At 32.1% G+C, this 15,433-nt stretch overlaps 1 protein-coding gene across 11 annotated transcripts in view; it reads left to right on the top strand.

Annotated features, from left to right (window-relative positions):
• Positions 1-15,433, top strand: part of LRBA (LPS responsive beige-like anchor protein) — a 721,151-nt gene that overhangs the window by 146,496 nt on the left and 559,222 nt on the right. For all 11 annotated transcript variants that reach the window (XM_077846317.1, XM_077846318.1, XM_077846323.1 and 8 more), the window contains 5 exons: positions 2,015-2,107; positions 3,336-3,444; positions 3,851-3,932; positions 7,276-7,399; positions 7,750-7,942. In XM_077846317.1, the coding sequence (XP_077702443.1) occupies positions 2,015-2,107; positions 3,336-3,444; positions 3,851-3,932; positions 7,276-7,399; positions 7,750-7,942 (601 nt within the window). The remainder of the gene's footprint in view (positions 1-2,014; positions 2,108-3,335; positions 3,445-3,850; positions 3,933-7,275; positions 7,400-7,749; positions 7,943-15,433) is intronic.

Here is a 15,433-nt window from a genome sequence, read left to right as displayed (position 1 = left end):
AGAAAAATTCCTCTCTATTCCTAGATTATTAAGTTTTTAACATGAATGAGTGCTGGATTTTGTCAAATGTTTTTTTTCCTGCCTTTACTGATACCAGTAATTTTCTTATCTATAGATTAATTGATTTTATGATAGATTATATTAATTGATTCACAAATGGTAAACCAGCCTTATGCCTTTGGAATAATTTTACTTAGCTCATGGTATATAATTCTTACTATGTTTTTTTTTGCATTGGATTAGCTAATATTTTCTTGGAGATTTTATTGTCTTTGTTAATGAGATATATTTGTCGATAGTTTTCTTGTAATGTCTTTTATTTTTTTATTTTGGTGTTAATGTTGGCTCATAGAATGAGTTAGGAGGTATTCCTTCTGCTTCTATGCTCTGAAGGAAATTGTAGAAAATTGATATAATTTCTTTTTACAGTTTTGGTAGAATTCACCAATAAACCTGTCTGGGTCTTGCACTTTCTGTTTTGGTAGGTTATTATTTATTGATTCCTTATCTTTAGTAGTTATAAGCCTTTTTAGATCATCAGTTATTCTTGTGTGAGTTTTGGCAAATTGTCTTTCAATGAATTGGTCCATTTCCTCTAGGTTATAGAATTTGTGGGCATAGAGTTGTTCATAGTATTCCTTTATTATCCTTTTTATGTCCATGGGATGAGGTTTCCTCTTACATTTATGAAAGTAGAAAATAGTGTTTTCTATTTATGTTATTACTTAGCCTGGCTAGAAGCTCATCTTACGGATCTTTTCAAATCAGCTTTTGGTTACACTAATTTTATCTATTGATTTCTTTTTTTCAGTTTTATGTTTTCCACTCTAATACTTACTTATATTTTCCTCTGATTACTTTGGATTGAAGATTATCTTCTTTTTTTTTTAGTTTCCGAGAGTGGAAGCTTGATTTGTGATTTAAGTTCTTTCTTATTTTCTAATATGGGCATTCAATGCCGTAAATTTCTTTGAAACTACTGTGTTTTCTGGGTTTCACAAAATTTTTTAAGTTATGTTTTCATTTTAATTTAGTTTTAAATTTTTTTATGTTTTCTAAAGATTTCTTCTTTGACCTACATGTTATTTTAAGTGTGTTGTTGTTGCTAGGTGTGTGTGTTTATTAGTGTGTTGTTTAATATACAAATATTTTGGAACTTTGTAGCTATCTTTTTATTAATGGTTTCTAGTTTAATCCCATTGTTGTCTGGGAGCAAACAATACATGATTTCTAATCTTTACGTTTGTTTAGATATGTTTTATAGCCCTGAATGTAGCCTACTTGGTGAGTGTTACGTGTTAGATTAAGAAGAATGTGTATTCTGCTATTTCTGGATAAAATAGTTGATATTAAGGACAATGAATTGAATTTAGTTATGTCCTTACTGATTTTCTGCCTACTGGTTGTGTTTCTAAAAGGAATTTAAAATTCTCGGGCAGCCCTGGTGGCTCAGCAGGGCATGATCTTGGAGATCCGGAATCGAGTCCTACGTTGGGCTCCCTGCTCGGAGCCTGCTTCTCCCTCTGCCTGTTTCTCTGCCTCTTTCTCTCTCTCTCTCGCTCTCTCTCTGTATCTCTCATGAATAAATAAATAAAATCTTAAAAAAATGATTTTAAAATTCTCCAAATATAACAGTGTATTTATCTATTATTTCTCCTTGCAGTTCAATCAGTTTTTATGCCATATTGTTTTAGACACATACATGTTACAGACTATTATGTCTTAATGGAGAAATGACCCCTTTTATCATATAGCAGTGCCCTTCTTATCTCTGATAACTGCTTTCTCTGAAATTAAGGTAACTATTCTTGTTTTCTTTTGGTTAGTGTTAGATGTTCTATTTTTCTCCATTCATTTAATCTATATGTGTCTTTATATATAAGGTGGGCTTCTTGAAGACAGCATACAGTTTTTGATAAGCAAGTTTTTAAACGTCAGAAGTGCACTTTAAATTCACCTATATCTTACTTGAAATTAGGTTTATAATCATGAATTTAATTTTAATTCCCTTCAGTGTCATCTATAAACTTATGGCATCGACAAGTGAAGGAATCAGAGTACAAGCTCTCAAGGCAATGGGCTATTTTTTAAAACACCTGGCCCCAAAGTGAGTATAGTATGCATGAAATCTAAAATGGACTGTGGTATATTACCATTTTATTTTATAAATCTTTGGAATAGTATGTGTATTCTGTAATTTCTCTAGTTTCTCTTTATTTTAATTTATAAAATCTATGTAGATGTAATCCCATTTCTGTATATTAAAAGTAAAGTGAAAAAAAAATAAAAGTAAAGTGAAACAGGGGAATATAGTTCATTTTAATAAAATTTAACTTTTCTGTTTGTTCCTTGTTTAAGAATACTTTTGTATAATGGAATTTTAGAAACCAGGAGACTTTATTTTGTGTGGGTTCATTATCATTTGTTTTATCTGTAGTATAAAGCTGACATTTTAACCTCAATATTTGTCTTAGTATGTTCTGCTGTAAGAATGACTGAAAATGAAAACTTTTTTTTCTTAGCTGAATGTAGATTCATATCCTACCTATTGTTCCTTATATCAGAGTTGGTTTATTATAAAAATTAACAATTGTGGCAATAAAGAAATGTTGGCAAACTGTGGTCTTTATGTGTATTCCATTTGGCTGCCTGGAAATAAAGTTTTGTTGGAACATAGCCACAATCATTTATTTGCTTATTATCTGTGTCTGTTTTCAGAACACAAAAGCAGTGTTGAGTTGTTGCTACAGAGACCATATGGTCTGCAAAGCCTAAAATGTTTACTATTTAGCAATTTGCAGAAAAAATTTGAAGAATCCTAGGGTAGAATTAAAGTTTATGATCCTTTAGTTTCTAAATTTTTGCTCGGAAGTTGATTTTGGTTTGTTTATCTTCACAGTACTCATTTTCTTAATTTTTTTTTCATTTCTTCTACCTTTTCCTCCACATTGTTTTTCTACTGAATGACTTACTTATTGGGCTTTAGATTATCATCCATAGTGGAGCTTAGCTCACTGCTGACAGAGAGTAGAAACTGGTTAATAAATAATCGCTCTGGAGATTTTTGTGGAGGTTTTGCTGTGTCTGTGACATAGCCAGTCTTGTTTTTTTTTTTTTTTTCTTTTAACTTTAGCTGTGTTTATAATGTAGTTTGTATCTCTCTCCTCAAAGATTTTGTGACCTTATGAGTTCTAAGTTGAAGAAAATTAGGAGAGTTACTGTGTTGGAATTTGTTGATTATGTGAAATCACATTGTGTCTTCTTCATCCAACTTGCATTCTAAATAGTGGATTATAACACTTTGCATTTGATTATTTATTTTTATGATATTGTAGAAGAAAAGCTGAAATCATGCTTGGACATGGATTATTTTCATTGCTGGCAGAAAGACTCATGCTTCAGACAAATTTAATCACAATGACCACATATAATGTTTTGTTTGAGGTAGGAATATATTTAGAATTTAATCTTACTAATTTCTTATTTTGAGAGTGCTTGTATAATTTAGTTGATAGTATCTAGCTGTAGTAAGTTAATTTAGGTTTGATATACAGTTTTGAAATTAGTTATATAAGGGAGATGTGACTACATCTTAAATCTATTAATCGTGAACTATTAAGCAGTATGGACATCTCTGTTAAATGGTTCCTTGTATTGACCATTTGATGTCTCATTTTGTAATTAAGTAAAAATAGAATTATAACATTGAAATTATTTTATATAATGCAGAAGATAGCATGACAACATTGGACTGTATACTTTTAATGTTGATTAGTACGGTACTTAAAATTTGTATGGCCATGGTAATACAGTAATTATGCTAATAAAATCTATTATTTTACTTCTGTAGATTCTTATAGAGCATATTTGTACTCAGGTGATACACAAACAGCATCCAGATCCTGATTCTTCAGTAAAGATACAAAATCCTCGTATGTATTTTATATACATTTATTTTTGTTTTTGTTGTTTTCAGCTTTATGGAGATCTAATTGACACATAATACTGTATAAGTTTAAAGTGTACTCAGGATCTGATTTATGTGTATATTATGAAATGATTGGACAATAAGGTTAGTTAACACATCCATCACTTCAGTTACAATTTTTTTGTGTATATGTTAGGACTTTTAAGATCTATTCTCTTAGTAACTTTCCCTTATGGAATACAGTATTGTTAACTGTAGTCACCATGTTGTATATTAGATCCCTCGGACTTACCCAGCTTATGACTGGAAGTTTGTATCCTTTCAGTACTTTCACCCATTTTTCCCCTCCTTTTTAATACTTCCAGTAACTACCTTTTGCTAATAAATAGAAAGTCACTGGGAAAAACCTGAAGTTGATATTGTGGGAAACATAGTGTTCAAAGAGTATCTCATTATGGGCAACGATATAATACTAGTTTTATTTTAGGTTAATGTTGAATATAACTTCAAATTGACCTTAGGTTATGTGGAAATGTTTATATCAAGGTTTTGAAGAATTTTATGTGTAAGGTATTGATTTAATATGTTGATTAAATTTTAAAATTAAAATTTAAAAGAATTTTAAAAATTAAAAAATTAAAAAAATAAGATTAAAAAATAAAAAAAAAATAAGAATTTTATGTGTAAGGTATTGATTTAATATGATTTAATATGAATATTGATTTAATATGAAAATCTGAACATATGTTCAGATTTTCAGTAAAGTTTTGATTGCACAATTTAGTGATGTCTGGCCAAACTACATAAACCATAGAAGTAGCTTTCATCTTAAATTATTGTCAAGTTAAGGACTACCAAGTTTGGAAAGGGAGTAAAATAAGAAAATCTTGAGTATATGTATGTAAATTAAAATATATTTTATGTGATTATGGGGAAAGATGGCTTACTGAAGTAAGAATTTTAGTATCTGTTATCTATGTAATATACTGTCTCAGAGGGATCCCTGGGTGGCGCAGCGGTTTAGCGCCTGCCTTTGGCCCAGGGCGCGATCCTGGAGACCCGGGATCGAATCCCACGTCGGGCTCCCGTGCATGGAGCCTGCTTCTCCCTCTGCCTGTGTCTCTGCCTCTCTCTCTCTCTGTGTGACTATCATAAATAAATAAATAAATAAATAAATAAATAAATAAATAAATAAATAAAAAATATACTGTCTCAGAAAAGACACACAGTATAGCTTGGTGTTTAAAAACAGGCTGACTGGTTTTTCATTTTGTATGTTTTTTTAAAATATTTTTTTTATTTATTTGAGATGGAGCTAGAGTGACAGAGAGAGTGTGTGCACATGAGCAGGGGGTGGGGGGGACGAGGCAGAGGGACAAGGAAAATCAGGCTCTCCATGAGCAGAGAGCCTAAAGTGGGGCTTAATCGCAGGACCCTGGGATCACACCCTTAGCTAAAGGCAGACGCTTAACCTACTGAGCCACTCCTTGTCTGTATGCCTTAATAGTTGTGTGACTTTGGGTAAATTATTTAATTTCTGTTGCTCAGTTTTCTTATCTCTAAAATGGGCATAATAACAGTATTTAGCTGTCATTGTTCCTGGGTTAATACCTGTATTTTTTTTAAAAAAACATTGTCTCATGATAGCATGTTCCTTACAATTAGTGGCTATTATTATCATTACCATTACTATGATTATCATCATCATTGTAATCATTGTTCAGGTAGAGAAATTTTCAGTTTGTCATTAGAATTCAGAAATTACTCCCCAAATATCTTTCATTGTATGATAAAGTATCTTCATATTTGTTATTATGTACTTACTGCTTCAATATCACCAAAAACCTTGTCAAAAGGCTACTTTAGAAGTTCTAAATTGTAATTGGGTAAACACTTACCTATTATTTAAATTCAGGGTTATAGCTGGTTTTGTTTCTTTAAAGTTCTGATTTAAGGGATCCCTGGGTGGTGCAGCGGTTCGGCGCCTGCCTTTCGCCCAGGGCGCGATCCTGGAGATCCGGGATCGAATCCCACGTGGGGCTCCCGGTGCATGGAGCCTGCTTCTCCCTCTGCCTGTGTCTCTGCCTCTCTCTCTCTCTCTCTGTGTGTGTGACTATCATAAATAAATAAAAAATTAAAAAAAAATTAACATTAAAGTTCTGATTTAAGTAAATATTTTAAAGAATTTTTTTTTTAAAGCTAAATATTAGAAATTTAGATGGCATTATATTTAAGACCATTGCAGTAGTAGTTTCATTTGTATTTATTAGGTGGTGGTAAATAGATTTTAATTCCCTATTTTTTTTTAAGATTTACTTTATTTATTCATTCGTGAGAGACACACAGAGAGAGGCAGAGATACAGGCAGAGGGAGAAGCAGGCTCTTCATGAGAAGCCTGATGTGGGACTCCATCCCAGCCGCTCAACTGCTGAGCCACCCAGGCGTCCCTTAATTCCCTTTTTAATCTAATTTTACTTTAGAAATCATGGAAGAAAATCTTGATAGCTTTTAAAATTCATAGGAGAGGCCATTTGCCTTACCAGGTGTATTGAAGCTGAGAATTTTTTCTCTTTTTCTGAGATTTTTAGTATACCTTTTTTTTATTTTTTATTTTTTTTTATTTATTTATGATAGTCACAGAGAGAGAGAGAGAGAGGCAGAGACACAGGCTGAGGGAGGAGCAGGCTCCATGCAGGGAGCCCAACGTGGGATTCGATCCCGGGTCTCCAGGATCGCGCCCTGGGCCAAAGGCAGGCGCCAAACCGCTGCGCCACCCAGGGATCCCAGTATACCTTTTTTTTTTAATCAACTTTACTAATTGGCAGAGATTGTGAGTCGTTAGTAGTTTTACTATTATTTAATTCATTTATAATTTAACTAAAATTCAACTTTAAACATTTTTAAAATTCAGCTTTACTTTTACGCTTTTTTTTTTTTTAAGATTTTATTTATTTGATACAAAGCACAAGTAGGCAGAGTGGCAAGGAGGGCAAGAAGGGGAAGCAGATTGTCTACTAAGCAGAGAAGCCCAATGTGAGACCCTGTCCAGGACCCTGGGATCATGACCTGAGCTGAAGGCAGGTGCTTAACTGACTGAGTCACCCAGGTGTTCCTACATTTTTACACATTCTTAGTGATAAAACAAAAATCCCTTTCATATTTTTGGATGCTTTCTAATGAATGTATTATCATTCTTTTCTGTAGATGCAGTTATTTTTTTTAATAACACAAAAAAGGATGTTTTCAGTAGACATATTTCAGGGAAACTAGAGAAATATATTAATGGTCTTCTATCATGACTTTTTGTGTTGTTTTGGTTTTTATTAATTTATGAATTGTCTTACAGAGATACTAAAAGTAATTGCAACCCTACTTCGAAATTCTCCCCAGTGTTCAGAGAGCATGGAAGTTCGCAGAGCCTTTCTTTCTGACATGATTAAACTTTTTAATAACAGTAGAGAAAATAGAAGGTAAGTGGGATCAGAAAGCAATTATTTGCACTATTCAAGGCTAGGTTTGAATAAGTCCATTGTTTTCTAAGAAAAATTGCCTTAAAAAGTACTGTGAAATGAATTTTCCGTATGCTTTTTTCATTAAGGATGTATAAGTAATGTATCATAGATTAAAATTGAGTTTTCAGTACCACCTACTTTAATTGTTTTAATACATACATAGAGGTGCCATGTTTTGGTTTATTTTGTCTTAAAATAAACAGTTTATTTTATTTTGGTTTATTTTGTCTTAAACTTTTACTTTTTAGAATTCTTAGAGATGAGTTTTTTTTTCTTTCAGTAATTCAGTATCCTCTTATAATTCTCAGGAGCTTGCTACAGTGTTCTGTATGGCAAGAGTGGATGCTTTCTCTTTGCTATTTCAATCCTAAGAATTCTGATGAGCAAAAGATAACAGAAATGGTATATGCCATATTCAGAATCCTACTTTACCATGCAGTCAAATATGAGTGGGGTGGCTGGCGCGTGTGGGTAGACACATTATCAATCACACATTCAAAGGTAAGTTTTCTTATGAAAATGTATTTAGTGTTTTAAATGTCTATAATTTTGATTTTATTTATTATTCTCTAAAAGCGCAGTGAAAGGAAGAACTAAAAAGGAAAATAAAATGTTTCCAATTTCTTTAGAATCAAATTGGGTTTTTCAAATGTTATTTTTATGTAAGCTTAACTTAATACAGTGAAATCTCATGCCACAGCATAAAGGAACTTATTTTAAAGTAGCCACTTTTTGCAGATACGATTCTCTAAATTTTTGAGTACTTTAAAGCTTTTGAACACAAGGTGGCGCAGTATATTCAAAGATGAGAAGTTATTCTAATAATGTAAGTGGTTGAGTAAATAGAAAAGCTCAGACTAATGTTTGCCTTTTGCTCACATTACAGTCAGTTAAAAAATTGATTTGGAAGAATCCGCTAGTCTTTTTTTTTTTTTTTTAACTTAAGCCAGTGTAAGTTATTTATGTATAGCTTTTGTTTGAAATTGTTTATGAAATATTGTAGATACACAAAAAGGTATAAAGAATAATGTACCTCCCAGTATTTATGATACTGGGTTCTCCGTCCCAATTGCTATGTCTATCATTGTTAGCCCCTCTCTCCTTACCTACTAACCTTAATTTGGATGTTTTCATTATTTCTATTTCTTATGTATATTTTTAACAACGCACATCTCAACAATAAAAAAAGAATATATTTGTAAAGCTCCCATAAAACAATAAAAAATACAAATAAAATTATTGAGATATAGTATTTAAAATTCATCATTTTTGCAAATTTTTAAAACTCTTGGCATATCACGTTACGAGGTGATGTGAAACAATGAGAACTTAGACATCACAGGAAACTGATATACCACTTTGGAAATAAAATTTGCATTATCATCTAACGAGGAACATCTGCATCTTATAAGTCAGCAAGTCCACTTCTAGGAATATATAGAGAAACTTCCAAATACATACAAAATGTATTAAAAATGCTCATCAACTGGTAAATGGATAAAGCCATACCATGGAGTATGATACAACTGAGGAAATAAACACAACTACATGGGTTGATGTGGATGAGTCTCAAACAATGACAAGTAAAAACAGCAAGCTATAGAAAAATGCATTTAATATGATACCGTTTATATTAAATATAATGAAAAATAAAATTTTTTATTGTTTAGATGTGTGTGTATTGTTAAAGATGTACATAAGAAATAGAAATCATGAAAGACACACAGAGAAGGCAGAGACATAGGCAGAGGGAGAAGCAGGCTTCCTGTGGGAGGCCTGGTGCAGGACTCCATCCTAAGACCCCAGGATCACAACCTGAGCCAAAGGCAGCCGCTCAACCACTGAGCCACCCAGGCATCCCTACAAATATATTCTTGTTTTAGTCTTTTGCTTGTTTTATTATTAATATCTTCTGCCAATTTGTGGCTTAATAACTTAATATTTAGAGTTTTATGTTTGTATCTTAGGAAATTTTACATTTCAAATAATGCAGTAAAATCTGTTAGTTTCTATATGGTTTATACATTCTGTATCTTGTTTTATTCAGAAGGAATATAATTATGTAATTATATAAATTATGAATTGACTAGAAAGAATAAAGAATAGAAATGATAAATTTGATATATCTTTAAATGTTTTACTGACTATCATGGTTATTACTCTGAAATATTTTACAATTCTTTTGAAGTATATCATCATTTCCTAAATAGACTTTTTAAAGTGTTTGAATAACTTTATTTATTTGAAAGTGCTTAAGAGTTATTTATTCTGCTTTTTCCTTAGTTAATAAGAGGAAGGTACATTACTATCATAAGGATTTACAAAGATAACTTAGATTGGAAGATACCACTCTACTAATGTTTTAGAATAATCCAGTGCTAAATAAAAAAAAAGGCTTGATTTTATAAAATGGCTTTTAATCACTACCTTCTTGCACTTACCAGTTTAGTCTAAGGCAGAGTTCAGCCAGATATGTATGGTCTGAGGGCTAAATCTAGCCTGCTATGTTTTTATAAATAAAGTTTTATTGAAATACAGACACTTCCAATTTTTTATATATTTTTCTGTGGCTGCTTTCATGCCACAAGTATTCAGTATTTGCAACAGAGACAGTATGGCCTCCAAGCCTAAAATATTTACTATTTGGTTCTTTACGGAAATTGTCATCTCTTGTCTAACTTAATTTAGTTTGTGCTGGTGCCCAGATCTTTTGGGTTTTATTATAGAAGGCTGCTGCAATCTGGACTAATTTTCTGCTAGTATTGTTTTCTTCTACAAAAGATTATGAGAAAAACAGGATTGAATTTGGGTGTTATATACATTTGGATTGAGTTTCAAATCTATGTAAGGGAATTCTAGATAACGGAGTGCCAGTATAGATTTTTCAGATTTTCAAAATGGTGGATATTAATTCAGTGCTTTTGTACGTGCTCCTGTTAGTTCAAGTTCTTAAGAAGAATGGCTAGAGGAGCAGTAATATTATAAAAGTACAGTCTGAAGACATCAGGAGCCTGGGAGACCTTTTGAGGAAGTGTGTGAGGTCCTCCTTTCCCAGTTACATGTCTATTTGAAAGTGGATTTTTTTCATAGACATAAACCAAAACAATATATAATAAAAGAGCTTGAATATAAAAACAGATATTAGAATGCAACCATCTTCTCTTAGGCTAGAATTTAAAGAGATTTGCAAAAATGTGAAATACTAGCCCTCTTATTATTATCTTTTGTTTTTTAAAGAAATGCTTATATTAACACATAATGGTTTTGTTATTTTGAAATGAATATTTGTAAAATTTCTTAGTCTTAATTTCTAATATGATAAGTAGTAACAGATATACCTCATATTAATAAAGAGTTTTGAGGAACCTCAGTACTGTCTACAAATGTAAAGCATTCTGAGACAAAATAGCTTGAGAACTGTGGAAGTCATAGGGTATTTAGGACCAGTAGTCTAATTCATTCTTTGAATTTCTTATGTATAAGATAAAGAGATTGAACTAGGAAATATCTCAGATATCTCTGAACTTTTGAGCATTTCTGTCCAAACATTTATATCCAGTTACTATTTGTGTAAATAATAAAGAGAAGATGGACTTTGGACAAAGGGTAGTTCTGGGTTTGAATTCTTTTTTAGTTGTATAAACTCAGGCAAATTTCTAAACTTTTCTTAACCATCAGTGTCTAATATAGAAATGGTAAATGTGGATTTTTTTATGAAGTTAATGAAGGAAATCATAGGAAAGAAAATTAAATGTTCAGTGACTGTTTTCCTTTTTACATCTCTTGTCATTCTTCCTTTCATCTCTTTGTTTTCATTCTCAGTGCCAGCACACTAGTTCAGGCCCCAAATCACTTCATGTTTGATATAGATCCCACTTTTAAAATGAGGAATTACTTCTATCCACAATAATTTGTGTAGCATATATGTTGTGAAGTGTTAAAATGAAAGAACTTTGATTACTCAGCTTAAAATGCTGTGTGGTTCTCTGTATCCAACCCCCCACCCCAAACCTAGTCACCATTTTGAATTTTGTGTTATTTCCTTATTTAAGAAGTTAAAAAAATGTATACCTAAATAATAAGTATTATTTGATTTTCCTTATTTGTATATTTTATGAAAATGACATCATACTATGTAGATGCTTGTGTTACTTATCTTTTTCTCTATCAAACCTTTGGTTTTTAAGATTTAAAAAAAATTGTTACATATAACTTTGGTACATTTGTTTATAGTGTTGTGATTAACCAAGTGTTCAAAGGCAATGGTTTTCCTAGAGTTGTCAGTTTCAGACTTCCTATAACTTTGGCTCACAGTACGAAATTTATAGTGACCATGTATATATGTACACACATTCTCTTCTCCTCTCATACCTGAAACAGAAGCTTCAGGAGATAGTATTTGCCCTTACTAAAACTTTGGTTTATAATAGGGATACATTATTATGTTTTCTTATTTGTTTAAAAATGCTGATAATGTCCTAGCAAGTTGATTCTGTGATCTGCCAGCTGAATTATCTTCAGTATGAAAAGAGCACTGTTCTAGGAAGTATAAGTAGGAGTAGAATTGCTAGATCCTAAGTAATGTCGCATTCTCTAATACATGACACTTTAAATTTCTTAGTTTCACAGGGTATTGTAAACTTTTTGCCTACATTAAAGTACCCTGCCACCAGTGATTTTGTATGTAGTTTTTTATACATGTCTAGATCACTTTGACTATAGATATTTCTAATGGTCAGTAGGCTTAGGTATTGTTCTCCTCTAGATTTATTAAGCTAAAAATAACTTATATAATGTTACTTCCTCCATAAGTACTTTGTTCTAATTTTTGTGAAAAGGAAAATAAGGTAAGATTTTTTTGTTTTGTTTTTTGTTTTACAGAATAGTTTTTTTCTACCTAATTTTTCATTTTACCTTGAAAAAAAAAAAAGGATTTCTTCCCTTCTCTTCCACTGTTTCACTGGCAAAAATCTGTGCTCTGTATTAGTTCTAGTCTTTTAAAAATAGATCATTCTTTGTTAATTTTGTTTATTCATGGCATGGACTTTGTGTTCCTTTGTACTTAACCAGATCCTTTATATTTTTCAGGATTTAGTTAGCTAAATCACTTCTCTATGACAATTTTTCATACAGTATGTGTGTATGAATTCACAGCACTTAATTTTCTGTTGGTATAAGTGTATCTCTCTTGTGTTCTCTCTCCTTTTCCCTTTCCACTGATTTCCTCTCTACTTCCTCTCTCTCCCCAGTCTTCGACTAATCAGTCTTCTCCACTCCTTATTCTACTGCTGTGACTGTGGGTACCTAGTGCATTCTGTGCTGCCCTCTATCATTGCCTACCTAACTCTCTTCTCCTTTGCTTGTCTCTTTCATATTTTAGCACGCTCTTTCCTATCTTTCTCTCTCTGTTCTTCCCTTTAGCATTCCTCCGTCTAGTTTGGGCTCTTGCCTTGTCCCTTTCCTCAACCTCTGTCTTTGTTCTGACCTGTGAATCTGTGTTTGTTTTGTCTCTGCTTCTCTCCACCCCACTCTCTCTCTCTGGTGGTTGGTTAGGTACTCTTGGTCTCTCTTGTTCATTTTCAGTTACTCTATGTCTATGTCTACTCCAGTTGCCTACCACTTTTCTTCCCCTTTCTATCTTAACTCATTCTTTTTTTCCTCTCCAATACTCCTTTTGCTTCTTCCTGCCTTTTTCTGTTTGAGTACTTTCTAGTTACTATGTAAGATAGTAGGATGAATTAGGAACACATCTTGAAAGAAGTTACTTTCTAATATAGGAGATAATTAAGTCCAAAAAAAACCTGAAACAAAACAAAAAAACAACCAAGGCAGAAAGGAATAAGTGCCATAGAAGAGATACAGTGCAAGTATAGACACTCTCACATGAAGGCATCTGAAAAGTTTGTAGAAAGGATGTCATTTGATGACAGCATTGAAAGGTAAATGGGATTTGAGCTTGTAGAGTTTGGGGTGATGAGAATCACTGGTGAAAGAATTGACGTAAAAGTACAGAGGTGTTGTTACTGAGGAAAAAGCATGGTGAATTGTTGGTTTGCTTAGGGGGTTAGTACATGAAGAAGAGCAGTATTGAGGTAATATAGCAAATGTAGACTGTTTAATTATGAATGATCTTGTAATATCTCATAATACTGGTTAAAAGTGAGTTCTTTGTTTTATTTTGGTTGTTCATTGTAAGCTTTCTTCAGCAGGGGCCAAAGGTTTTATACATCTTCATATCTCCTATAGAACTGTGAATAGAGCTGAGTACTTGACAATTGCACATTAAATCTTTGTTGTGGGAAGGAGAAGGAAGACCCACACTATCATTGTTTGGGGCTATTTGGTTCAGCTGTCACATGGTACCATGCCACCCTCTGTGTGCCTTAGTGTCTTAGTCTTCTCTTACCAGTGATGGATGAAATAGCTTCAGCAACTGTCTTTAAAGTACCTATACCATCAGCACCCACAGTAGGGTTTGGGAGTAACTGATCAGAGTAATAATGGGATATATTATAGTCTCCTGGACCTCACCTCAGAATATTAATCTGAATTTCATGAGATGTTCTCAGAAATCTGTATTTTAAAGTCAGCCTTTCTTTTGCACTCTAAATTTTGAATGCTCCTTTGAGTGTACAGGGAATTATTTTTACTTTTATAAAATTCTTCCCTTCTCACCTTTACACTAAGTTGCTAATGTAATAAACTCTTATAAAGTATCACAGGTATCAAGGAATTCTGTATCAATTGACTGTGGACCCTAGTTAAGACCCTTAATACTTATAAAAAAATTATTATAGGGGAGCCCGGGTGGCTCAGCGGTTTAGTGCCACCCTCAGCTCAGGGCCTGACCCTGGAGACCCGGGATCAAGTCCCACGTCAGGCTCCCTGCATGGAACTTGCTTCTCCCTCTGCCTGTATTTCTGCCCCTGTTTCTCTCTGTCTCTGTCTCGGTGTGTGTCTCTCATGAATAAATAAATAAAATCTTTAAAAAAATTATTATTAAGGAAAACCTTTTTTGTCATTCTGGAAGTGTATGTTAAAGATGCAGAGAATGTTGAAGGAAAAAATATAAACTATAATTATGTAGTTCTGATATCAGTATTTTTTAGACTCAATTTATACACAAAAAACCCAAAGTATGCTTTTTATGTCTTATATGTATATGTATTTATAGCTTATGTATATATTATATATAGTTTATATGTATTTATAGCTTATAAAACTATTACATAGAACTTTTAGTTCATATATATTTATAGTTTATATATTACACATAGTTTATATATACAATTTTAGTTTATGTATTTTTTTCTTTACTCCAGTGACTTAATGGCTTTAAGCAGATATTAAAACATTCACAAAGAAGGTAGTTACTTTATGGAGAGGCTTCCTTTGCCTGTTTTGGGCCAAGAAACAGTCTTTGAGTCAAGTTTTAGGATTAAAATTATAAAATGGAATAAATGCTAAGTCAATTGTAAATTATTTTTATCTGAGTAAAATTGGACTTAGAACTTTTTGCTGTTAAAGTATACTTTAAATGCTAGATGGTTAAAGTTACAAATTGGTTCTTGTGGTTTTCTTCACTTTTAAAGTTTAATAAGTGTCTTTTAGCTTTATTTCTTTGAGTGAATTTTTTCATTCATGAAAAGCTTTTTTTTCATAAGGTTTATAACAAAGTAATTTATTTGAATATTGCTATGTTAATTTTTTGGATTTTTAATATCTTGATATCTATTTTTAAAATAAAATGGATGACTGACTTTCTAAGATGCTTCAAATCAATATTTACTAAAGCTTAGGATGGAGCTGAAGTGATTTAGTAAGTAGGTGAACAATTTGTAGCATGCTATTAAAAATTCTGCCAGAAGTATCAGAACCACATTTTTTCTCTGAAAATATTCGTTCTAATGCTTTATATTTTTATATATGTGATACTGAAGTGATGCTTATTTTTTCCTTTTGCAGCCATTTAAAATCTCAATATCATAAATT

The sequence above is a fragment of the Canis aureus genome, chromosome 13 (assembly GCF_053574225.1).
Source record: "Canis aureus isolate CA01 chromosome 13, VMU_Caureus_v.1.0, whole genome shotgun sequence".
In the NCBI taxonomy this organism is placed as follows: Eukaryota; Metazoa; Chordata; class Mammalia; order Carnivora; family Canidae; genus Canis; species Canis aureus.
This window is presented reverse-complemented; position numbering and strand designations above follow the sequence as displayed.